The sequence below is a fragment of the Struthio camelus genome, chromosome 1 (assembly GCF_040807025.1).
Source record: "Struthio camelus isolate bStrCam1 chromosome 1, bStrCam1.hap1, whole genome shotgun sequence".
NCBI classification, from domain to species: domain Eukaryota; kingdom Metazoa; phylum Chordata; class Aves; order Struthioniformes; family Struthionidae; genus Struthio; species Struthio camelus.
The window spans coordinates 28,350,331-28,374,574 of record NC_090942.1 but is presented as its reverse complement, the minus strand read 5'-3'; the positions used below and the strand labels follow the sequence as shown (position 1 = coordinate 28,374,574).

The window sequence follows — 24,244 nt, the reverse complement described above, 5'->3', positions numbered from 1 at the left end:
ATCTTAGAAAAGTAACGGAACCTTTTTTTTTTTTCTCTCTGGAAACTTTCCTGCAGCTATCAAGAAACGTTGACGGGGTGCTGAGTATTCCAGACACAAAAGATATGGTTTTCCACTACCCTGGGATTGCTTGAAGTGAGTACAAATGGCTGTAAAAAAGTGGGCAAATTGAAATTCTCTATTTATGCGCACACCATTTGCAATCTCTGCATCACACTCTCTATACCTTCATTAGAGATATAGAGTACAGAAAGATGGCTCTATGGATGCTGAGAAAAGAGGAGGGCTAAGCTGAAGCACTCCAATTTTGTAGAATCAGCATCAGGCCTACCTATAGATGTAAATTGCCAAGAAAAATGCAAAGAATCAGGTGGCCCGGACCGCCCATCCCGCCAGTAGCCAACTCCTTTAGTTGTTTCACTCCCAGACACACAACCTCCTGGCTCCCCAGCCACTTCACCTACTCGCTGGCTCGTCCGGCCCGATGGTCGCTAGTGATCACACGCTCACTCGCGTTCCCTCACTCACCCCGGTCGCTGCCGATGCAGACACAAGGGCCTGCTCGCCCAAGGGCTGACCCCAGTTGCTGGCACTTAGCCCTCCAGACACACACGCAGAGCCCCACACCCAGGAAAAGAGTTAGAAAGGGAGCTTAGCGAGAAAATGGGACAGATGGCACCCATCAGGTACAGGGCATGGCCAGGCTAGCGTACTGACCAGCAGCCCAGTTATATGCGACTGGCCCCTTTTAGCCCCTCATCCCTCTTATTTTCCCATGCTTGCGCCTCCCCAAATCACCCTGATCCCTTCCCTGTCTCTGCCTTTGCTTCTGCCCTTCAATGCCCCATAATAAGCTTTGTGCAATCCCAGAATGCTCTTCCTCAGCATCCCATCATGTGTCCCAAGCCCCAGGCAGTAACCCCTATGTCTATAAGGCAACCAGGAGGAGCCTCCCCTGCTGGCTTCTGACCACGGGTGTCCTGCGGCCCACAGGGCTGTAGGCTCCCCTGGGACAGCTTGGGGAAGTGCCAGGCGGGGGCTCAGGTGTTTGACCAGGTTATTGGGGTTCTCCCTCCTGCCGTCATCGTGCCTCTGGGCTCCTGTGTGCACGTGGAGATGAGCCTTTTATGGGCTGATCACTCTGGGTCAGGGTATTATTTGGGTTCCTCCACTAGCCGTTGTTTCTCTGCTCTCCTTTGCGTGTGCATGGGAGCTTTTTTCCCATAATCTTAAAAAAAAAAAAAAAAAAAAAAAGCAAAAAAAACCCCAAAAACTTGGCTACTTCTCTCCTCCCTCTGCGCTTGCAGCCTGCTCACACTTCATTGGCTGGAACTGCAAAGGTTAAATTCAGACAGCTACATCTTTAGTGGGTACTTCCACCTGCCTTGGGGACGGTGCTGGGTTGAAAGGATCTCACTGGAGCTCTCTTCTGCTTTCTGACACGTCAGTTGTGGTCACACCAGCTCTACTCGGCCACCTCCATCCTTTCCCAGCACTGTCCATCACCTTTATACTATTGTCAGTACTCAGAGAGCAATCTACACAATACAAGCTTAGGAGAGTTTTTACGACCAGCTTGCAGTTCTCACCACTGCTTGCAGGTACCCATCTGTCTCTCTCTCTTAGCTTTGTCCAGGTTGTCTCTTATGTTTCCAGTTCTAGTCTTGAATTCTGGGAAACCAATTCAGGGGTGGTACCATTTTTTTATCCCAGAATCCAAGTGCCCCAAACTACTGCAAAATCAAGCGCAAATGATGCCCACTGAATCCAGTCAATTGCTCTTTATTAGGCATCCGACGCTGACAGAGAAAACCCTCCTCTACAGCAAGGGTCAGTCTACCTGGAACTCACAGGGAGCACTGTATTGCTCTTGTTCACTAATGGTGCCAAAAGACAGGTCTCTCTTCTCTGAGGCAAGGGCCTGTAAACTTTTAGGGCTGAGGACTAAAACCGTTTCCCCTATTAGAGGTTAATAGACGAGTTAGCAAGAACAGAGAGATTTTACTTCTCAAATAGGAGGGCTGCTGCTCATCCCTGATCTGCAGTATTCTGTATCTGTGTAAGGCGGCAGCTCTTACTCCTCTTGAGTTCTGAATTCAGGGGGAATTGCAATTCAAAGAGGAGCAATGTCAGTGGTCACCTTGTGGAAAACATCTCGTCTCTGTATAGCATAGCAGCCCCTAGATTCTGACAAAATTCAGCAGGAAACAGAAGCCCATGCCTCCCACAGATCCCTCCCTCAATACAGCATCGTTTCTGCTACCCAAGATTTTGCACCCATGCTCTCCGGTGCTGATCCCCTACTTCAGGGTCCTCAGATCACAGGGTTTGCACCTGACACATTGTGATAGATTGCTTTACATTCCTCAGTAACAATGTGTGAAAATAAAGCTAGAGACCTGCATGAGTTAAAAATACATAACATGAAACAATATAGGTGGCTTGCTACCCACCCACTCCCTAGAACTAATGCACTAGCATTGTTCCAAATCTGTTTATAAGAGTATTAGCTGGCATAACCTTGTTGCCAGCTTCCTTCATGCTCTTTTTATTTCTATGTTCAAACATTTTCCTTTGAAATCACCACACCGTACAGAGGCCCCTTGCTGGACGTCTAAACCAGAGTAGCAATTGTACCTTTCAAAACGGAGACTTTGTTCAGCTGGAACATTACTGATTAATCAGCAATTCAGCACAACAATGCTGTAAAGTAAAAAATGAACCTGCTTCAGAAAAATTGGCATTATACTTGGCACTGTGTGTTTCAATACATACACACATGGTGCCATGATGAACAATTCTAAAACTGAGCACTTTTTTGGAAAGATTTTAGCCTTGAGGTTGATGCATGTTTCAGGACTTCTTCCTACCTTGAAACAACTTGCAGCTAGATATATGCATCCTGGTCACAACATCTCCTGTAAAAATAATTTCCCTCTCCATAAGAGTAGTCCAGCAAAAATACCCCAACCAAGCAAAAAAAAACCCAAAGCCTACATTCAAGTGAGTTTCTAAATAAGTATGCCAGCAAAGACTAGATATAAGTTACCATCTCTGCTTCATCCAGTAACTGGAGATAATTATGCGGCCCTCACCAAATGTTTTCGTAATACAACCATGTCATGGCTTAGCTTGTATTTCAAGATTTTCAGAGAGTCTTGAAATGCATTTCAGAAATTACTATAAGGAAAACTCTTTGAAAGGAATTTTCTTAATCAACGGCAATGTGCTGCTTTATCATATCAAAAATCATATCAAATGCATTTAGATATTACCAATATGATGAAGTTTTATAAAGAGGTCTCCCTTATTTACAGTAGCTGCTATTCAAGTGATATTGCTTGTTTCATCTAAATAATCGCAGCTTTTAGACTGAAACTGGGGAGCAATATTATGCAGCAGCTACAAAGAAAGAGAAGAGACTATATATTTATGAGCATTCCAATTTAATTTTAATATCATACCTGCATTTCTAACGCAACGGTAATGTTCCCTAGGCACAGCTTAGAAATCAGATTTGTACATGGATATAATGAGCATGGGGTATATTCTTTGCAAAATAATCATAACACTCTCTTGCCAAAAAATAGCAAGACTTTTTTCTGCTATTTCCTCTATTCCACAGCCCCTTCTCCATGTGCAAAACAGATCACCTCCTGCTTAAATACCACAATCGTGACTACAAAATACCAGAGTCAGCCAATACTAAAAACACTTATGTGCTGAATATGTTCATCATAAAGAAAGAAAATATGAAGGCACTTGCAAAAACAGATTGTGCATATTAGCTTCAGGGCAATGGAGACTTGCACAATGACAGCCTTATCTTGATACTGTGCTTCAAACTGTAGTGGCCTCTTTTGCCTAGGAGACAGCTAACTTCAGCACCTGCCTCATCAGTTATCTGGCAAAACAGAAGACAGACCACTTTTTGAAAGATATATAAACACCCCAATATGTCATGTCAGTGCCGTCAGGAATGGCAATAAATATTACTTCCATTCTAATGAACTTCTTTCAGATGCATTTAATTCTCTTGTTTCTCTTTTTTGTTTTTAATTAAAAGATATGTGAGCAGGTCAGGTAGATGATTATAGTGCTTCATCTCACATCTGGTGCACTGAGGTCCATACTCCTCCCTGGAACGTCTCCTTCCAAGGCTAACAGAGAACGAACGCAACTAGCAAAGTACTTGGTGGCTCTGGAAAGGGGAAGGGAAGGGGCAACACTGGAAATGCCCATGCATTCCCTATATCAAATTAAATGTCACGAGGGAACAAAGGGAACATTCCCCAAAGACCAAAAGCACACCGCAAAACAAACTGTTAGAAATTACCTAAAATATATTGAGAAATCTGAATTCAGTTGCTACTGGTAATGCAGAGCAGCCTCAGGCAAATCACTTTTCTTTGCTTCCTGTCTGTAAAACAGAGATACTAATATATCCTTCCTTCTGCAGTTTGTCTCATCTGTTCACTGTGTAAATTCCTCGCAGCCAAGACTTTTTGTCTTTCTTACTATGTGTATGTACAGAACTGAGCATAATGAAGCGCTCATCTTGACTGAAGCCTTTTGCTGTCATTGTAGTATCAATATTTAAAAATTAGTTAACTTCTATTTATAGTTCCACCCTTGATTTCAAAAGGAATTCTGCTATTCCAGTGAACGTCTATGTGATTCAACTTACAGATTTAGTAAATAATTAGAATAATATTTACCAATCACTCTGGAATATTGTAATGCTTAATTAAGATGTACAGAACACTAGTCGTCCCTACAATGAGGGAAGCATGCAAGTCCAGAACAATATTAATAGTAGTAGCAGCATTACGTTTGGAAATTTCATGCCTTAGGACAATTTCGGTATTCAATGACATAAATACTTTTGCCAATGATTATAAGGACAGGGGGTACTTATGAATGACATTTCACTCACTCCTCTCACTATTCAATTAGATGTGGCTGATATGCTAAGTGGTTTTCAGTAAGAATATAAGGGACCAGCAGGAAGAGCTTTCAACAGCATTAATCAATCATATAATAGCACAATTGTTGGTAAGGAAAAGGCAGGAGTTACTAGCAGTTAGTACTGTGCTGTATGAAACACTGCTTTTCTCCCAGGTGAGATATTGTGAAGTGATGGTGACCCTTCTATACCATAGCTAGCTAAACATGCAGTCCAACACAAGGACATTTTTCAAGACCTTTCACAATTTTCCTCCCAACTAGAAGAGCACTACAGAGCCATCAAATTAACTCAGAGTTTCAGACACTGGAGGTATACTCCTGAAATTTCAGGGCATGAGTTTATCTGTGCCATCCATCACTCCAAAGTGACAATTAGGCCTTGGATATACAATCATGTTAATCCAAGAAGAGCAGTTCTATCTCAGTTTAAGAGGAAAAAACATTGTGAATATGGTGATTCTTCCTGTGGAGTAGATCTGCCTCAAACAAAAAGCTTTACCACTGGGAACATCACTTCAGACAAGGAATGCATCCTGTCACGTCCCAAAGCCCAGCTTTTCTGGTTTACAGAGGTGTCCCCCAATTTCGGCAATCAGTGCAAGCAAGTCAACTGAAAGGCTTTCTTCCTCCCTCCTGTTCCCTGTCGTCATGACCCCTCCTTCCCCTCCAGACACCCTTGTGCTGGCCGCAGCCCAGAATCCAGGGTGCGGGATATACTGCTGTCTCGTTCACACCTAAGGCCTCCCTATCCCCTTCCTTGCATGACAGCAAAGTTGCCAGCTGAGAAGCACTGAGCGCAGGATTCATGCCACATGTCTGCCTGGTTGAATCACAGGCTACTGCAACTGGGACATACAAGCTCACTAAAGTAACAACTTCTCCCGTTAAGCTAACTGACCAAAACTAACAGCTAAAAAGACTCATCACTACAAAGAATCTCAAGTGCCTGCAGAAACACTAACGAGGATGTGAAGTCAGTACCTGAAAGGACCACGGGAAAGAGCTGGCACACCGTGGTGGTGAATGAAGAAGCCAGTTGCAATCACCAAGAAGATTCTCGGGTTTGTAAGGGAAAACATTCAGTAGGAGCAGTAGCTTGCAAAATCCTAGGTTAGAAGTAATGACAAAACAGACAGCCATCCTTGAGTGTCACCTCTCTCTACTGCTGGTGGTGCAACTCACAGGAAGCTCTATCCTGAGAGCGGGCACTTCTTCATGGAGCTTGGCACTTACTTTGCTTGGGCTTCAAGGTTTGCCTTTCTCAGCATAGCCCACTGACAAACTAATGGTCCCCCTCCTGCCCTTCGGTTTTATGCCTACGATAAAACATAGTTCAGTGCCTGTTAATAGAAAGGCAGGTTCTCCTTTTTGTCTTCCTCTTCTGCTAATCATTTTTCATTCGCACGTAGGATTTCACGTAAGAGAAACGAGAAGGATTTCAGCACCTGTTCTGTGCAGGATCAAAGCCGCAGTATATTCTTTTTCCATTTCTACAATTACTTTAATGCTCTTGATGCCAAAGGACTGCCCTGTTCTACAATGAATAACCTAGCTAACAAAATAATGGTGCCATGTGAGCTACAAAGCTGATTCACATTGATTTTTTTAGTGCAATCTGGCAGTAGGCAGTGTGTAAGTCACCTCCAAACAGAGCCCTTTGACAATGTACTATTCCTTTTACATAGTGATCATGTGGCACAGAGCAAATGAGACAAGAAATGGAATGGGGTCAAATCGGAATCACTACAGAGAGTATTAAGATAAAGAACCTTAAATTGAAAACTGGAAGACCTAGTCGTCTTAACAGAAGCTAAAGATTAGGATCAGAGCTTTTACACGAAGATGAATTATACTTTGAGAAGTAGGGAATCCACCAGAACAAAAAGCCTGTTTCATGTAAGCAATTTAGCAAATGCAATTTCAACTATGACTGTAAAAAATGATGAACTTGACAAGCTAGTAAATGTCAGTTACTTAAAGCTTATTATTCATTTTATGCAAAATACTGTTGTCATACTACTCTGCTTACTGCAGATGAAAACAAGAACCTATTTGGTCTGTAATTCTATATCTATAGGTACAGGGCCATTAGCAATGGCATTTTTCCTTCCAATGTTTCGTAACATCCCCCAGCATTATCCAAAACAACAATAGTACTGAGCTTCTGCAGCTGTTTCCAGCTTCTTCCATTAAAAAAGAGGAAAACAGAAAACTTTGTTTTCCTGAAAAAAGAAACGTGCAATGTTATTTTTTATGCTAACACATTAGGTAGGCATGTAAAATCATTAAGACTGCTACTGTATTGGGCATATGTTAGTAAAAATTGTTGGGAAAATGTACACTTGCTCATATAATGGAGCTCTTGTAGTAAAAATGTTTTTTTGCAATGGTTCCCAAGAAAGCATCATTTAGTATCATAACAAACAAAATTTAGACCAGGTGTTTGCTAACTGAGCTTCTAAACATAAGAAGCACTTTGGGACTACTCATGAGAGAGGTTTGTTCCCACTGTATTGTAACTTATATTCAGTATCTACTTGGAATTTTCAGATTGTTAACCTTTTATAACATTTTCCAGTTGTTTCATTGCAACAACCTGTCATTTGGTATAATAACATACTACCTGAAATACATCTAGCCTAGACTGTGGCTAGTCATGCATCAGATAACTGGAGGAAAGTAGAAGGATCTTGCTTATCAGATAAAATCTGTGTCCTTGAACTGCCGATATTGTATGACTAGAAGTTTCTATAGACACAGAGAAACAAAGCAGAGGTGAACAGATACCTCTGTTTTTCCTGAGGACATAAGCAGGAAATCAATTACATTTAGCCAGCCTGGGTATGTATAAACTAAAGAAGAGCTAAAGGGCTAAGCTGTTTTTACGGAGTGGCAATTTGGCAATGTACTTAAAAAAAAAAAAAAAAAAAAAGCGAGATTTAAATCTTTGAATCCTAGAAAGCATAAGAATTACTCTCAGAAGAATCAAGAAAATCAGATGCAGGGGATCTGGGGGTGTTTAGTTCTTTTCTGGAGTATTTATTGACTGATTTCTCTTCTTCAGCATCTACCACTTCATTATTCCTGGCCTTAAGTGCTATTTTTTCTTCAGCAGCAACTAGGCGATGCAATTCTTGTTGAACAGATCAAAATAGATGTTGCCCAATTTTGTGTTTTGTTAAAAGAAATTTCTTAAAGCTCCAGTTCCTGCAATCAGGTGATTATACTAGAGCTTCAGGTTTCAGGGAAGCCTGAAGAGCAGTAAGTCTTGAACCTTTCTCCATCAGTTTTGACAGGGAAATCACTAAACTTGACATACCCTGGCACTGTGGTAGTACACAGGCCTTTCTTCTTGTGAGAACTCTACAAAGATGTTTCACCCTTTAGCATGGCTGGTTCTATAAAACCTGTTTACTTCTTAATAGCTAAGGAAAGCAAAGCCCCCAGAGGCCAGCATGTTTAGGGAGATGTAAAACTGATAAACAATACGCAGTGACAGCAGCAGCAGATCACTCACTCATCCGTCCCAGCAACTTTAGGCCAGATAACAAGTTTACACCCAGTAACTGCTTACAAATACACTCTACAGCTACCATTGTGGGGTTTCCTTCCCGCCCTGCCAGACCATAATGAAGCAGGAAAGTGTGCAGAGACACTCTAGGGCATGATTAGATGGTTATATAGCCTATGGAAAGCATAACATACAGCAACCACCCACCACAATCTTAATGTAAGGAGAATCTTTACAAAAACAAAAACCTGATTTTAATTATGGGAGTAAGTATAATTATCAAGTAAGCTGTATGCTAGAAAATGTAAGAGAAAAGGAAAAGCTTTTTACACAGGTGCTTTGTTTCTTCAATTATTTGAGAGCTCTATGGCCATTACACTCATATTCAGTTACTCAGTGTGTCCTGATGGGCAACCGTGCAGCAACTGAAGGGCAGAAAAGAGCAAAAGGGTACCTAAGCTGCAGGTTTCTGATCCTGAAACCAAAGTTACATTGGCAATTATGGTCACCAGGAATATAATTTATCTGGCCTAAAATAAGTGTTAAACAGTGAAATGTCTTATGTCTGAGCTAGTCACCCTAGGCTCACTCTATAGCCAATGGAGAGACACAGACATCTTCAGTGGAAAATACATCTCTGCATATGGCAGAAAACTAATTTTTTTCTCTGTAAAGGCCTACAGTGACATGCTCAGACTTAGTTACTTAATTTCTAAAGTTAGACTCAAGGGATCTTGATGAGCTAGGGAGAAATGATGCTCAAGCCTGCTTATTCACTTCACCTTAAAGGTCACTGGATTTCTCTACTGAAAGAAACCCTGTAAATAGCAACAAGAAGCCAAGATTTCCCTCTAGTGGACAAGTAGTTTAACCACAGTTTCAGATTCTTTCTTGGTGCTCTAATAAATAGCCTAATAGATGGTGGATGTTTTTCTGCATGTGGCACAGCTTCAACAAAAGTGCAAATTCTGGTCCCACTTTATAACTTACTACTAAAGTTCACTACCGAGAGGAAGAGGTGGAAGAGATCTAATTTTCTTCAAACAGATGGGGGAATTAAATCAAGAGTTTTCCACTTCCCGAGTGGAGCATTATGTAAGAGGAAAATGGCATTAGTGGTGGTTTCAAACAGAAGACTGAACCTAAATTAAGACTTTGAAAAGAAGGGCATAGCTGCCTGCCTTCAAGGCCAGGGTGGAGAGAGCCTGAGCAGAGGAAGTGGGAATTACACTCTCAGCAGTTCCTTTGAGTGGGCTAGCTGCTGTGAAGCACCTAATGTGGCCAAGCCTGGGTACCCAACTTCAGGAACCCAGATCTAAGCCTTATTTTTCAAGTCTTAGTCCTTCTTTTACAAAATAAGAAAAATATGCCTTCTGTGTTCTTCAGAGACACTGCTAAAATAAAGAGATAAACTAGATTCTTAGGGGATCAGATATTGAGGTAATTTGGGCATGAAAGTATTTAAGATTTTATCCTACATCCTTGTATCCTACTCTCATATTTTTGGTCTTTGAAAATGTCTATAGTGAAGAACAAAAGCAGGAAAAGGAGAAAGAAAATGTAACACCACAGAAATTAATCTTCGGCCTCTTAAATGTAATACATAGTAATTACTTCCAACCCTGGCATAAGGTTCAGCGGCAATTAAGCTTTTTAAAATAAGAGCTTGAGAGGGCAGGCATTATGCAATGCTCAGCTGCAAAAGTATTTCATGTTCTCTGATATCTCTTGTCATGGTTTTGATAATGCCTGAGACATCAGGCAAATTCCTGAGAAACTGGCTTGGTGCAGTTACCTTCAGAGGTTCCAGGAGGTGTTCATCCATTTTTTTCTGGCTAATTGGCCTTAAAAACCTTTGTTTTGCTTCCTTTAAAGTAGCTGTGAAGATAATAAATGAAATAATCAGCATTCTACTGAAAACGGTATTCCCTAGATTAACTTCAACAGGAGTTAGACATAGAGTTACAATACGCACCTCTTGCTAATCTGTCACCAAAGTCTTCATTGAAATAAAAGCAAGTAGGAAGATCTGAACTCAGAGTAGCATGTGTGTAGCAAATTGAAAAAAAGAATCACAAAGTACTTTTACAGTTGAAAGGCAAATACACAGAAATTATGGAATGCAGAACTGAGATGTTTGAGGCAGCCTTAATTTGGCCTAGTTTGTTTCTGCATCTTCTGCTACATTATCTGAGACTCTTTCTCTACAGGCCTCAATCAGTCAGCGAGAACAAAAGATGATACCTGATCTGTGTCTAGTTACTTGGTGTTTCTTTGGCAGAATTGGGAATGAAGTGGACAATTCAAATTTTCAGTTCGTGTTTTAAATGCCCGATCATTTTTTCTAGGTATGAAAAGATACAGCCTTTCATAGATGAAGACTTAGGAAATTTACATGTGAAACCCCCAGACAGCAAGATAATCACTTTCTTCATGAAGTTAATTTCTTCATGTTTCTTCAAAATATTATTTGGAAGAGTTTTCTCCTACAAATGTCTATGCAGTGCTTCCAGGGAATCTAATCTCCTGATGATAGGCAGCTTGAATGTTATTTTAAATAACTTTATGAAGGCCATCACAATCACTATTCTCACCAATAGACTGGAAAACTGGGACAGAGATGAAATTACTGTCTCAGTGTTATCTAAAAACTCATTGACAGAATAGGGAAGGGAATTCCATATTCTGAGTCCCAAGACAGTATTTTGTCTACTGAAGGTCATGAATTTACAACTTATATTTTTCTAGTTCAGAATGTATGCAGCTGCATTTCATGATACGCTAGATGAAAAACAGCCCACTATTGGTTTTTCCACTTTGAAAGAACTTTTCTCATACAGTGTTACATCTGAAAAGCTAAGTAGTCAGTGCAATAGCCAGTGAATACTGTCTACAACCAAAAGCAGGCAGAAGAAAATACGTTTTAAAGTGTTATAACAAAGACTACTTGTGCAGTGGTGCTGAAACAGGGGCATTTACTTCACATTTCAGAGAATTTGTTAAGTATACTATTTATACTCTGGGAACTGTCAGGAGGTTATACCTGTGCACTATTTTGGATACACACACACACAAAGAACGGTTTAGGTTGGAAGGGACCTCTGGAGATCATCTAGTCCAACCTCCCTGCTCAAGCAGGGTCCTCTAGAGCATATTTCCCAGGGTCAAAACCCACCAACAGACTGCTGTATTATCAAATAGCATTAGAGGGATTCATTCATGACAACTTTTTATATATGAAAATGCAGCCGATGTCTGCATGTACAACATATTGCAAAATATTTCTGAAAGTCTGCTACATACTAACAATGGTTGTACTATCCACCACAGGGAAGAAGGGCTAAAACAAATGACAGGGAATCAGTTTTACAGCTTAAATTAGTTGTTACTGAATGTCTTGACTTAAATTTGCTGAGACATTTCCTCTATGCAGGCTCCCAACATTCTTGCAAATGTTCTTCCAGTGTCATCAAGTCCAGCAGATTTAATATACTCCTCTATTTCACAGGACTTTTGAATAGGCTGAGGAAACAGAGTACAGTAACTAAGACTGACCAAGAAGCATGGAAGGCAGTTATAATCAGGCTGAAGTGAGAAGAAATAACCTGCCAGCAGAAGAGAAGGGAAGAACGCTAGTGAAAGTTAAAGCTATACAAGAGCCAAATGGTATGAGTACTTGAAGATACTGGCATTTGTCATTCCCAGGTTTACAGATTAGGATGAAAGGAAATTACCACAAAATCCAACCTCATGCATAAACATCACCATTTACTTGACCTTTGCACACCTTTTCAAAACATGTACAATTTTGCATGGATGGAGAAATCCTAACTACTGTATCTCTTCAAAAAAGTAGCACAACCCTCCGCTTATGAGAGACATGGCCAAACAGGGCCGGGCTCACACAGACTGCAGTTTGGTGCCATGCCCGTTTCACCATGGGATCTGGGCACAGCAACCCTCCCTTTGTCAAGCCTCCCACCTCCACCGCACCCAGGGATCCACCGTTTCCTTTGAAAACACCGCTGGAGAGGACTTCGCAGGCAACACTGCCTGCCACGGTAGCCCCGGACGGCCACCCCCCACCGCAGGCAGCCAGCCCCGACGGGCAACACGCCGCCATCCCGCCCACCCCACAGCGGCAGCCCTCAGAGAGGAGAGGGGGCGACACTCCGTCACCCTCCTACGTTTTAGGAGGGAAACCTGGCTCCCGTGTTAGCAAGAGAGATACTATTCCCAGGCAGTCAGCCCGCAAGCCGGGCACGCAAACGGCCCCTCCACCGCCCACTGCAGCCACTCCGCAGCCGCGGGCCGAGGCAGGAGCCGGCAAAGGAATGAGCCGCTGCGCCTGCGCCTCCTGCCCCCCGCCCCTCCGTCATCGTTACTTGGTACAGCCCACGCGGACCTCCCCGTCCCCCCCCCCCCTCCCCGCGCCTCTCAGCACATGCGCACCTACGAAAGCTCCGCGCACCGATGCGACGCGAGCGCGGGAAACAGTCGCGCCATTTGAAATGTGCCCCTTCGCCGCGCCGCGCATGCGCACCGGCTGAAGCGGCCTTTCGGCCCTCCTCCTGGTCCTCTGCGGGCCTTGCGCGCCTGCGCGCGGGGTCGCGCGTCAGCGGCAGGCGCCGCCAGTCTCGCGGCCGCTGTCTCGCGGGAGGTGGCCGCCGGCGCGAGGTGAAGCGAAGCGAAGCGAAGCGCGGGAGCCGCCGCCATGACCTCGGCGTTGGAGAATTACATCAACCGTATCCTTGTGCCGCGCGGGGAGACGGGCCCTGCCTTGCCTCGCCTCGCCTTGCCTTGCCTCGCCTCGCCTCGCCTTGCCGCTGGCGCGCGCGGGAGGCCGATCGCCGGGCGGGGGGATCGGGGCCCAGGGCCAGGGCCCGGCGCGGCGTTGGGCGCTGGAGGTGCTGCGGGCGGCAGGTGCCTGCGGCGCGGCAGAGTGCGGCCTGCGAGCTGTTGCCCAGCCCTGGGCAGGCACCTGGGAAAAGGCCGGGGCTTCTGGCCTCCTCGGGGCCGCTCCCGCGGGAGGCAGCGTTGCCTGGGGCCTTCCCCGCTGGCTCGGTTTGTCTTTCCGTGGGGCTGGCTCGGAGGCTGGCAGGGAGCGAGAGAACAGCGCTGCCTCTGGTGCTGCGGCAGGGTTACCCCAGGGCTGCGCGCTCAGACCTTGCCGATACTACTGTGAAGAGGCAGACACAGCGGACCCGGGCTCTTAACATCTATTTAGCCGTCAGCTTTACGCCGTTCACTCAAAAGCTGGGAGCTGGTGGTCTTGGAACCCTTTTCTTGCGAAGTTTCGGTACTCTTAGCGACCTATGGCTAATTTCGGTTAATTCACAAATGCAGAGGTCCTAGCCCATAGTCAGTCAGGTCGATGGAAATGTGATCATTAAATTGGGGTAGTCAGAGCCTCAGAGTGAGGGGAGGTAGAATGCCAGACTCAGGGTCCCCACCGCTAAGCTGTTTTTAAGGACACAGCTCGAAGTGGCAGTCCATCGTGTTTATAAAACAGTTTGTTACACACTTGCTATCTGATAGTCTGCTGCTTTGCCTTGGAGCAGTACACTGTGTAATGGGAAGAGCAGTGGAATTCTGATGTGTAGTGTGCTTTTAATGATGATCGTGTTTGCTTATGGCTCCGTGGTCAGGCTAAAGCGAAATTTTGGTGCTGACTGGTGTAATAAAAAAGAGAGCTTGTCTGTTGTCAAATGTTGCTGTTAACAATGCTGCTTGTCTTTTGTTCTTAAAGGCTTTTCTAGTTCCTAATAAAGTTTACGTTATCACTGCTTCAGAAAGTTATAGTGGTTCTGTTTCAGATGTCTCAAAGCATTTCCTTAATGAACTATCAGGTACTGTTGCAGTAATTACTTCTGATGGAAGAATGATTGTGGTGAGACTTGTACTTTTACACATCTTTTGCTACCATAAAGACTCTTCCATGGGAATAAAGAAACAATGCTGAAGCATACACACTTAAATGTTCACGCCTTTACAAACTTTCTTTTTTAAGCTTTATCACCGGTATTTTGTATTGCATGATTTAAACAGGTACTGGTTGTTGCCTGTGAGCTTTGCCCTTTGATAAATTCATACATGCAAATGCTTTGTTTTGACTCTTTGTAAATGGCTTTTTCTATAGAAACGGATAAGAGAATGCATTTCTTTTTCACTTCAGTGCACCCTTTCTTCAGTAAGCTCTCTACCTTAACTTTCATGTTAAAAACATTTCTTCCATAAGCTTACAGAAAAAACATAGTTGATAACTAAGAACTTATTGTGGAATTCTGTTTAAATCGGAAAAGCCGAGGACTGACAACTCTGTGTTAGACTGTATAATGTTTTATTTTTATTGCTTCACTGTTCTTTATTTTCACATGGTTCTCTTTTTTTCCCCCCTCTCTGATATTCTTTTATGTTTTGAGTTTAACTTAATGATATGATCATTGCATGAGGATTATATGTTCCTGTCCATATGTATACAGTTTAGTGTGGCTTCTGGAAGGAGAAAACATTAAAAAATAAAGCTAGGAAGTTTGTATTTTCAGCAGAAATATCTTAGCTTTGGACAATTCTCTGTCTTGTTGGAGCCAGTCTGGGAAACTTTGGTTGTGATGCAGGATACCTTTCTACCACAAAGATTTAAATTGAATTGGTATATATGAATTGTTGTCACACAGTTAGATGGTATAAATGGTTATTATTACTGTTTAAGTGATAGTATCTTGTGTAAATTTAAATTTCTTAATTGATTTGTGGAATTTAGCAATTGATTATGTTATCTTTTTTTTTTTTTCTAAATTCATACTGAAGTGGTACAGAAATTCTTCCTCTGGAGCTTTTTTGTGGGAAAAAAATTGAGATTCCTTTACAGAATCACCAATTAAAATTGCTCCTTAAAATGATCTCAGCGCTGTTGAATATAAAAATCTAATTTTTCTGTTCTTTGATTTTTTTTTTTCTTTCCTGAAATTTCCATACAAGAAAGACTAAAATACTGTAGAAATAATAACATTAACTGTCTAGAGAGCTGTCATGGGGACAGGGGCAACTGCTTTTCTTCTAATGTTAAAGATTACAGTAGCTGTTAGTATGAATACTCAGTAGTAAATATTAGATATTCTTCTTAAATTGATTATTGCTTTTAAAATTTTGTTCTCCATCTGTATGTATGTAAGCTTAGAAATAAAACTGAAATAAAGCATCTGTTCTGTAGTACCTTAGCGCCACTTTACTTTTTAAGATACCCTTGAGAGCAAAGATGATAAATTTAAAAGGTTATTGAAGTGCTTACTTTTTGTGTGCTTTTTCAGGGAACCCTCAAAGGTTTTGATCAGACCATTAATTTGATTTTGGATGAAAGCCATGAACGAGTGTTCAGTTCTTCACAAGGAGTTGAACAGGTTGTACTAGGATTATACATTGTAAGAGGTGATAATGTGTAAGTATAGTATGTTCACATTTAAACCAATTTAATTAGGAGTACAGTGTATATTTATATAAGCAATTGTGTATCTCTATACATCTTGATAACCTAAGACATCCTACATCTTTGTATCCACAGGTAGCACAGATAAAGCTATCAAAGCTGAGACAAATGAAGTAGTATCTGTGTTGCTGTTACAGAAGTGATAGCACTGTAATGTTAAGTTATTGTTGATCTAGATTTACTGAGCTGTAAGTTAACAAGTTTATGTACTGATAGCAATCTAGGAAGGGTCAGTTTAAAGTTCCGAGCATTTTCCTTGCTTGAGTCATTGTACACAAGTTTTTAATCTCAATCTGAAGAGAGGAAGGTACTGATGGAGCAGAAGATGGAAGAATGAAGAAACAATGAGATAGTATTTACATGCAACAAGCCAGCAATCTGGGTACACCAGGTTAACGTCTTTTTTTTTTTTTTTTTTTTTTGCCATAGTAAGGGAGAATTAAGATAAGATGTTTGCAGAAATTACTTTGTTATCTGGAAAATGCTTGAAGGTGCTGGCTTGACAGAGTAGCAAGTGGACAGCGGAAGCTGATGTAGTGGCTGATCAAGGGTGAGAGCTGATACTTTATATCAAATGCCATTACAGAATAAGGGTAAAAGTTCATTGAAAGCAGAGAAAAGAGAGAAGAGTAGCCGATGTGTCAAACAGAGATGGATTACAAGAGAAGTGGAAAGAAGGCCTGGTAAAATGGCTTGCTAGGAAGATGGTTTTTGCAGCAGCGTTCTGAAACGAATGGCAAAACAGTGAGATTATTTTTTTATCAAAACCAGAAAAAAGGATGTTGGAGCAACCAACATGTGAGGCTGGATAAGAATTTTGGTGTTCTAATTCTGATGGATGTTTCTCAACAAAGAAATGTCAAGACTTGCATTTTTGTCAAGATACGTTTATCTAATGTGATTGAGAAAAGGGTAGATTGGAGGGCTGTTCTGGAGGAAACAGTAACTTCAAAAAAGGGGGATCTGAGAAAATAAAGCAGCTATTGAAAAATAAATAAAAAGGAACAGTTTAAGGGGTAAAATGTTTTCAGAGATTCTGCTGTGTGTCAAAGGTACATACTAAAAGCTTGTAGTAAAATATGTACCATCAATCAAAAAATTCAAACGTGCTTCAACAGCAAGTGGAAAAACTATTAGAAGGAAACTGCAGAATAGAAGGGTACGCCAGAAGGAAGGTTGATCTCTTCGTTCTTGTGTTCCCTCTGGGCTAGCTCCCAGCATCCTGGACTAGCACGACTTCTATTACCTTAATCATGTTTTTTTCCTCTAAGGCAGCTTATTAAGTCCGCTAGTATTTTAGTCCAGATAGTCTTATCATAGCATAGATGAAGTGCTATGTGTTCTTCCTTGAAGGATAAACTAATAACATTTTATTAAGCTTTGTTGAAGGAAATTAATTTTATGTCTTGCTTATCTTATTTCTTAGGCAGTTATAAATTGCTACAGTTGCACATTACTCTTGAAAAACTATTCTCTTGCTAAAAGATTTCCAGTGCCTAAAACAGTTTAGTAGTATTCGGCTCTTATCACTATATCAAAAGAAAACACTATTACAACCATTAGACTGTACTTAAAACCATCAGAATCTGAAGTTCAAATGATACAGGTTTAAGATAAAATTTTATTTAAAAAAAAAAAAAAGACTAGCAAGTTAATTCTGGCTTCCCAGATTTGCAGCAGGATATTACAACGATTGGTAATCTGTTTTTTTTTTTTTTTTTTTTTTAATTATTATTACAGTGCTGTCATTGGTGAAATTGATGAAGAGACAGATTCAGCTCTTGACTTGGGAAATATTCGTGCAGAACCTTTGAACTCAGTTGTGCATTAAAGGAAAAAATGCACAAAGACTCTGTAAATCTTTGGTTGTACAGACCTATTTAAACAGCATGGACAGTTTTTACAGATTTTGTGTAACTTGTTTAGTCACCAGTTTTTTATTATGAATATGTTATAGTTTGACATGTAAATTAAAATTTCTACGTTTTACTAAGACTTTTTCACTGGATTTACTTTGGGGTTTCATGCTACATAATTCTACTTTAAAACGTAAATTGGGAAATGCAAGGCCATTTCAGTGATAGTCCTGATATTGTGTATATATACTTCATTCTTAAAGCAGAAATCTCAGTCCTGAAGGTAAACCAATGTTTTGTTTTAACTCCATTGTTTAACTCCAATGTTTTAGTTATTTGGGGACAGATTGTATAATAGTCAATTTAACGATGACTTTTTTTTTAATGCAGGGTATTACTAGTAGTAGAGCTATTGAACAAATGTATTTCTGACTGTAAGTAGAAAACTGATTTTTGTGATTCCTCTGTAGTAAAAAAGTAAAAATGTTGCGAGATTTCACAGTCAAATTAATGACATACTCTTGTAATTGGTTGCTTTTGATGTTTATGAAACACTATTCTTTAGTCTCACAAACTTATCAGAGTTGCAGGAATTCTTGGTTTCTTGATGTCTACAGAAAAAAAAAGTATTTTGAACAGGAAACAGATCATAAACGAAATATACGTGTTGAATCAAAGGCCAATAAAGTCTAGAGTAACTCATTCTATAGCTTTTCCCCTCAACAGCTGTGGTATTGCCCAAAATTTGGATAAGATAGGTAGAAAGTGGAAAAACCTGTATCTGCTAATGTGTAACTGTTTTCTTGCTAGAGTGTAGTTTGGAAGACACAGGAGTACTTTAAATAGAGAAAATATTTTTGAATAAAATTTGCCTTAATATTGAAAATAAGGATTACACTTAACAGACCTTTATACATAGGTAACAGCCAAGTTATACTGTGCAGAGCTTGTCTCACGTGTTACGCATCTTATTCACTGTCCACCAGAAATACTGATGTGGCAGTGAGAGGAAGCTGATGCTATTGTACAGAGTTGTTTTTCATGCCCTTTAACATGCCAGCAGGTTTTACCTTTTCTCTCTGTATATAAATGTGCTCTCTAAAAGATAAGATTTTTAAAATGCATGTTTATGGGGTTTTATATTGATTTTAATATTAAATAAGATCTGGAGCTTTTCCTTGCAAGTTCACGGGTTGGAATCCAAATACATAGAGCTGAAGCTGTTTGTTCTCCAGAAATCTGGTGTTCTCAAGTTCTTGTAACTTCCAGTTTGTTCTCAGAGATTGGTGGTGGTGGAGTATGTGAGGCCAAGCAAAACCTTTTTCTCCTTTATTGGTCTTGTGACCTAGTAAAGGAATGTCTTGTAGTTTTCTGTCCACGTTTTTCCAGGGAATTGCTGAACAGACATCGGATAAGAAATGACGATTTGTCTGTAATTACTGAAAGTCAGTAAAGTCTAATGATTGTATATATCAAAAGATTGTATATATCAAAAGAATTCATCAGTTTAATGAAATTAACAATCAACAAAATATTGTGTAACAAAACACCCTTTTGCTACTAAAACAATATCAGCACAAGGGAAAAGTAAACACAGAAAGTGAATTGTATTGATATAGGACAAATAAAACAAAATGCTCCCCCTTGCCCCCACCTTCTTCCAGCATGCTATATTCTGTCTTTGGATCCTTTTCTGACAATGCTCCTTTTCCAGGGATTTTTTACAGTAATTTTTACAGTAATTATAGATGTGTAGCTATGTCTTCCAGTAGCTACATCTTCCCTGAAGAAAATAAAAGCTCCAGTGATGAAGGTAGAAGTCAAAGTTGAAAACAAAATAGTATTCATATTTTTGCCAGTAATTTCTTCCCAATACTAAAAGCCTGACCTTATCTGAGTGGTAATGTCTTCCTTCCTAGAGCCTTACAGCACGTTCCAGGAACTCACATTAAGGAAAGTGTTGATACTGTGCAGCCTTACATCAGTAACAGCCACCTAATGGCAGGAAGTTTCACTCCACTCTGATCTTGCCTGCAGGTAGCGTTCTTGGACAGGAGAAGCAACGGACCAAACATTTTTCATTGCTTGAGGGGACAGAAGTGCATGTAGAGGCCCAGGGCAGGCACCAGTGGTTTAGTGTGGGGTTATTTTTTTTCCCCCCTCTAGTCATCTTTTGTTTTATACTTCAGATTTTTCTTATTGGTGAATTCGGTGAATATCTTTCCGTGTCAAAAGCAGTGATGATGGTGCACTGCATGGAAATTGTTATACAGATTGAGAATTGCAAGAACCAGGGTTTTAAAGTAGTGAAATCCATCAAAAAGTAGAAGGAATCAGGATAGGAACCTGTTAAATATTGGCAAAGTTGGGTTTTTACAGGAGTGCTGATCATAGGCTTAAGTTCTGTTTAACATAGATGTGGTTACTGTGCGTGTCATATGACGCATACGGAGAAATTATGAGAAAACATTCTCTACTCAAATGTTTTAAGACACTGGAGCGTCACATAGAAGGTTCCTCCCCCTCTCCCCCCAATACTTTCTATAATTTTTGTGCTCAGATGTTTGAGAAATCTCACTTGTATGATTTCCATCTTCAGCTCTGCTCATGATGCAGAAAATAGTTCTTACTAGCTGCCACCTACATACCATTTCATCTCTACGTAACTGATGGGAGTTCAGTTTTGCAGTGAGTTGCAGTGCTAAACAGAAGCCAAGGCAGGAAGCAGTTATGGTAAGGAGCTGACGCTGATTGAAAATGTGTGGTGCTGCAGAGGAAATGCTGCACAATAGGACTTCAGCTAGTTTGGAAGTGAATTTCAAAAGCAGAGGACATTAAGATGTAAACAGTCAATAGGACTGGGGCCCACCTTTCTCCTAACAATCAGATCATTAGCAGTAAAAGCACATAATGATTTCCATGATTAAACTGCAAGCACAAAATCTGAGAAAGTGTTCACTTCATCAAGTGAACAGAAACAGTCTTCTCACTTTCTGCCATATTTCTTCTACTGCTTGTCTTAAACTCATCCTGGATACAAGCCCCAGACCTAATTGCAGCTAAAACTGAGGAAGTGCAAATGCTCAAGGTCTCTGAAAAGGCAGGGTTAAGATTCTTAAGTTTAGCTATAATGAGATAGGATTACACTCTGGAATTGCACTCTTTATTTTCAAGACTGGTTCACAGCTCACATACATACATTCAATTACAACTGGAAACAGTCTCTGAAGAGAAAAAGAACAATTAAAATATTTTGTATAGTTAGCTATCATTATAATTTAAGTGATCATTATTTGGGTGAGGGGAGGAGGTTCTAGGTTAGCATCTTGCATAGTTTATAACGTCAGTTCAGTCATTATGACTTTTATACTGTAACTTCTGATTTTTCAGCAGTCCAGCCCATGCAGAAGGCAGCAGGAAAGCCAGGCATCAATTTGGAAGTGGCACCGTTTTATGAGTGGGGTAAGAAAGATGTGTATGATGCTGTATAACCACATCATGTATGTCAGTAGTTTTGGATTTGATTCTGTTTGTCTTTTTCTGAGTATCACCAGCAAAAGCAGCCAGAATGTGACTTCGTAGCAGACACTTGCAGAATCACCCTTGGGTGAAAGGGAATTGCCATACTGCCCTACTGTTAATACCCCTTTCTCAGTACACAGAGGTGTCCAGAGCGATGCTGAAACCCAAAATTCGCTCCTGTTGAGCCTGGCTAGTTGAGGCTTACTAGTTTGCAAGATTATGAATCTCTTCTCCTACAGGTCTTTTCTAAGTTAAAGATTAAGGAGTATAGAATCTATACCTTTCAATTCTACAGCTATTAGAAGAGATGAAAGTGGGAAGAGTAAGAAAAATTAGTTTTAAGATTTTGTGTTTACAGTGTGAGGGAGGGATTGTGACATTGACATACACGCACAGTTGTAGTATGGCCAGCAGATTAAAAGGGGCTGCAGAGACCAGCAGTTTGTCCCTTTGTAGTGATACCTCTCAGCACCTGTATGTTCTGCTGGCCTGCTTCTGACTGTCATTTAAAAGAAATCTATTGTAATGTTGATTTTCATGGTCTTCTCTAACTTGCTTTACTAAAAAAAAAGGGACATGTTTGAAAGGCTCATAAGAAAAGGGGATAAAGTAGGGCTAGAGTTTCTAAGCAAGAAGAAGCTGACCGAAAGCCTGGTCTGTCAACCTCCGTTCAAGGCAGATGGGCCCTTCCAGGTTGAAAAAAAGATGTCAAACTAATCACAGGCAAGTGTGGCTGTTTAGAGCACATCTGCTAAAAAGCCAGTTCGTAAGATCTGGAAAGATGCCATAGTAATTGCTTTTGCTGCTGAGGAAAGTAATTTTTTCATATAAATGCATAATCTAAAATCATCCATCTCATTGTACTAGTAAGAGGGAACTACATTTCACCACGGCAGATTTAGAGGAGTAAGATTGGGCAGGCTGCTGCCTTAAATAGCAGTGTGGAGGAGGCTGAAGAGTTTCAGGAGACACCATAATTAAAAGCAGATTAAGAGTCCTTCACACAGCTGTTTAAGCAAAGCAGTGCACTTGAAGAATCTGTTTCAGAAGTTAAAAATGTTAGTAAGCAAACAGCAACATTCAGTTAACAGATACTAGACAGCCAGAAGGAGTATAAAATTACACCAGCCAAAGGTCATCTTGTCAGCTCTGAGGGGTATTAAAGGTGAAAGGTTTCACAGTGTTTTCCAGTTGTTTCACTCCCAGACACACAACCTCCTGGCTCCCCAGCCACTTCACCTACTCGCTGGCTCGTCCGGCCCGATGGTCGCTAGTGATCACACGCTCACTCGCGTTCCCTCACTCACCCCGGTCGCTGCCGACGCAGACACAAGGGCCTGCTCGCCCAAGGGCTGACCCCAGTTGCTGGCACTTAGCCCTCCAGACACACACGCAGAGCCCCACACCCAGGAAAAGAGTTAGAAAGGGAGCTTAGCGAGAAAATGGGACAGATGGCACCCATCAGGTACAGGGCATGGCCAGGCAAGCGTACTGACCAGCAGCCCAGTTTATATGCGACTGGCCCCTTTTAGCCCCTCATCCCTCTTTATTTTCCCATGCTTGCGCCTCCCCAAATCACCCTGATCCCTTCCCTGTCTCTGCCTTTGCTTCTGCCCTTCAATGCCCCATAATAAGCTTTGTGCAATCCCAGAATGCTCTTCCTCAGCATCCCATCATGTGTCCCAAGCCCCAGGCAGTAACCCCTATGTCTATAGGCAGACCCAGAGAGCCTCTCCTGTTGGCTCCTGGCCTCTTCCAAACAGAAGGAAGAACAAGGGTCCTAATGCAGCTGAAGATGTGCTTGCTCCTGTTATGGAAGAGACTGCACCTAAACAGGAGATTTCCTGGCAATAAGAAATTAGGTTTATTGCAGGAATGCCTGGCTACTTGGCAAGTAGGTGGAGCTGAGAACTCAAAGCCAGTTCATTGTTGGTCCAGCATTATAATGAAACTATGCCTCATGTCAGCAGTGAGCAGAAGAAAAGAGCGTTCCCCCCCCCCCCCCCCGCAAAATACATCAGTTGGTTTCAGCAGTTTGGTTTTTTTTTTTTTTTCCCCCCCCACCCCAGCTTCCTTGGAAAAGTGAGAGATTGGCCATGGCTAGAGACAGCAGACATGTGCTGCTGTGCCTTCTGGCCCAGAAGGTGGGCATCAAGTGCTAGTGCAGGGAGCCACTACCCTGGCTCTCCCTGCCCTTGCCTCGCAGGCACAGAGGTGTCCCTTTCCTGCCTGAGGGCACTGCTGCGGAGAAGAGGGAAATGGAGGGGATTTCTTGTTTCTCATATGCACTTTTCCCCAAGGAAAGCAGTGCTGGCTGTCAAGGGCCTGAGGGCATTAAAGGCCTTACTGGCCCTGAGCCGCCTCACCCAAGGCCTCCCCCAACCCTCTGCCCCTGGGCCCAGGAGCTCCACTGCAGCTCAGCCCCGGGCCTTCAGCCCCTGCCTGAGCTCTGGCATGGTGTACCTGCCTGCAGCTCTGTCTCAGCCATACCCGTGCCTGGCCCCACATTGCCTTGATCCAGAGTCGCTGATCTGTGGGCTTGACCACAAACCAGTGTGGGGATCACTGGTCCTGATCCTGACCCTGGATCTGTGGATCTGCCTTATCACTGCCAGCTTCCCTTCATTAGATCTGGCCCTGACAGCTGGAAAGAAGTGACAAGCAGAATACCTTTCTTTGTAGTGAAACAAAGGAGAATGGTGACAGTAAAAGACACTGCCAATTCATAGGTAGACTGGCATACCATGAACAAGTAGATATATGGTCTTAAGGACAAGAATATTTGCCAAATTATGAAAAATGAAGCAGCTCCTTTTTGGGAAGACCTAGTGAAGGCAATGTTCTTCCACCCTGGTTTAACCTCTCAGGTCAGTGCTAAGCTACCTTGGAACTTGAAAAACA

The 24,244-nt window shown here is 41.8% G+C and overlaps 1 protein-coding gene and 1 long non-coding RNA gene across 4 annotated transcripts in view; one reads left to right on the top strand and one right to left on the bottom strand.

Moving 5' to 3' along the window:
- The window catches only part of LOC138066032 (uncharacterized), a 43,919-nt gene extending 30,866 nt beyond the window's left edge, over positions 1-13,053 (bottom strand). For all 3 annotated transcript variants that reach the window (XR_011139194.1, XR_011139193.1, XR_011139195.1), the window contains exons 1-2: positions 12,932-13,053; positions 10,275-10,357 (exon numbers count right to left, since the gene is read on the bottom strand). This is a non-coding gene — a long non-coding RNA (uncharacterized lncRNA). The remainder of the gene's footprint in view (positions 1-10,274; positions 10,358-12,931) is intronic.
- LSM8 (LSM8 homolog, U6 small nuclear RNA associated) lies at positions 12,915-18,524 on the top strand. Its single transcript, XM_068932557.1, has 4 exons — positions 12,915-13,224; positions 14,329-14,369; positions 15,790-15,917; positions 17,706-18,524. Exons 1-4 carry the CDS (start codon positions 13,194-13,196, stop codon positions 17,794-17,796), a joined length of 291 nt encoding a protein of 96 aa, XP_068788658.1. The 5' UTR covers positions 12,915-13,193; the 3' UTR covers positions 17,797-18,524.
- Positions 18,525-24,244: the final 5,720 nt, after the last annotated feature.

Bases quoted from the DNA above. Each gene is read 5' to 3' on its own strand.
- LSM8 (XM_068932557.1), top strand. From the start codon at position 13,194: ATGACCTCGGCGTTGGAGAATTACATCAACC. The intron at 13,225-14,328 runs GTATCCTTGTGC...ATGAACTATCAG, and splicing joins GTTGGAGAATTACATCAACC to GTACTGTTGCAGTAATTACT. The intron at 14,370-15,789 runs GTGAGACTTGTA...GTGCTTTTTCAG, and splicing joins CTGATGGAAGAATGATTGTG to GGAACCCTCAAAGGTTTTGA.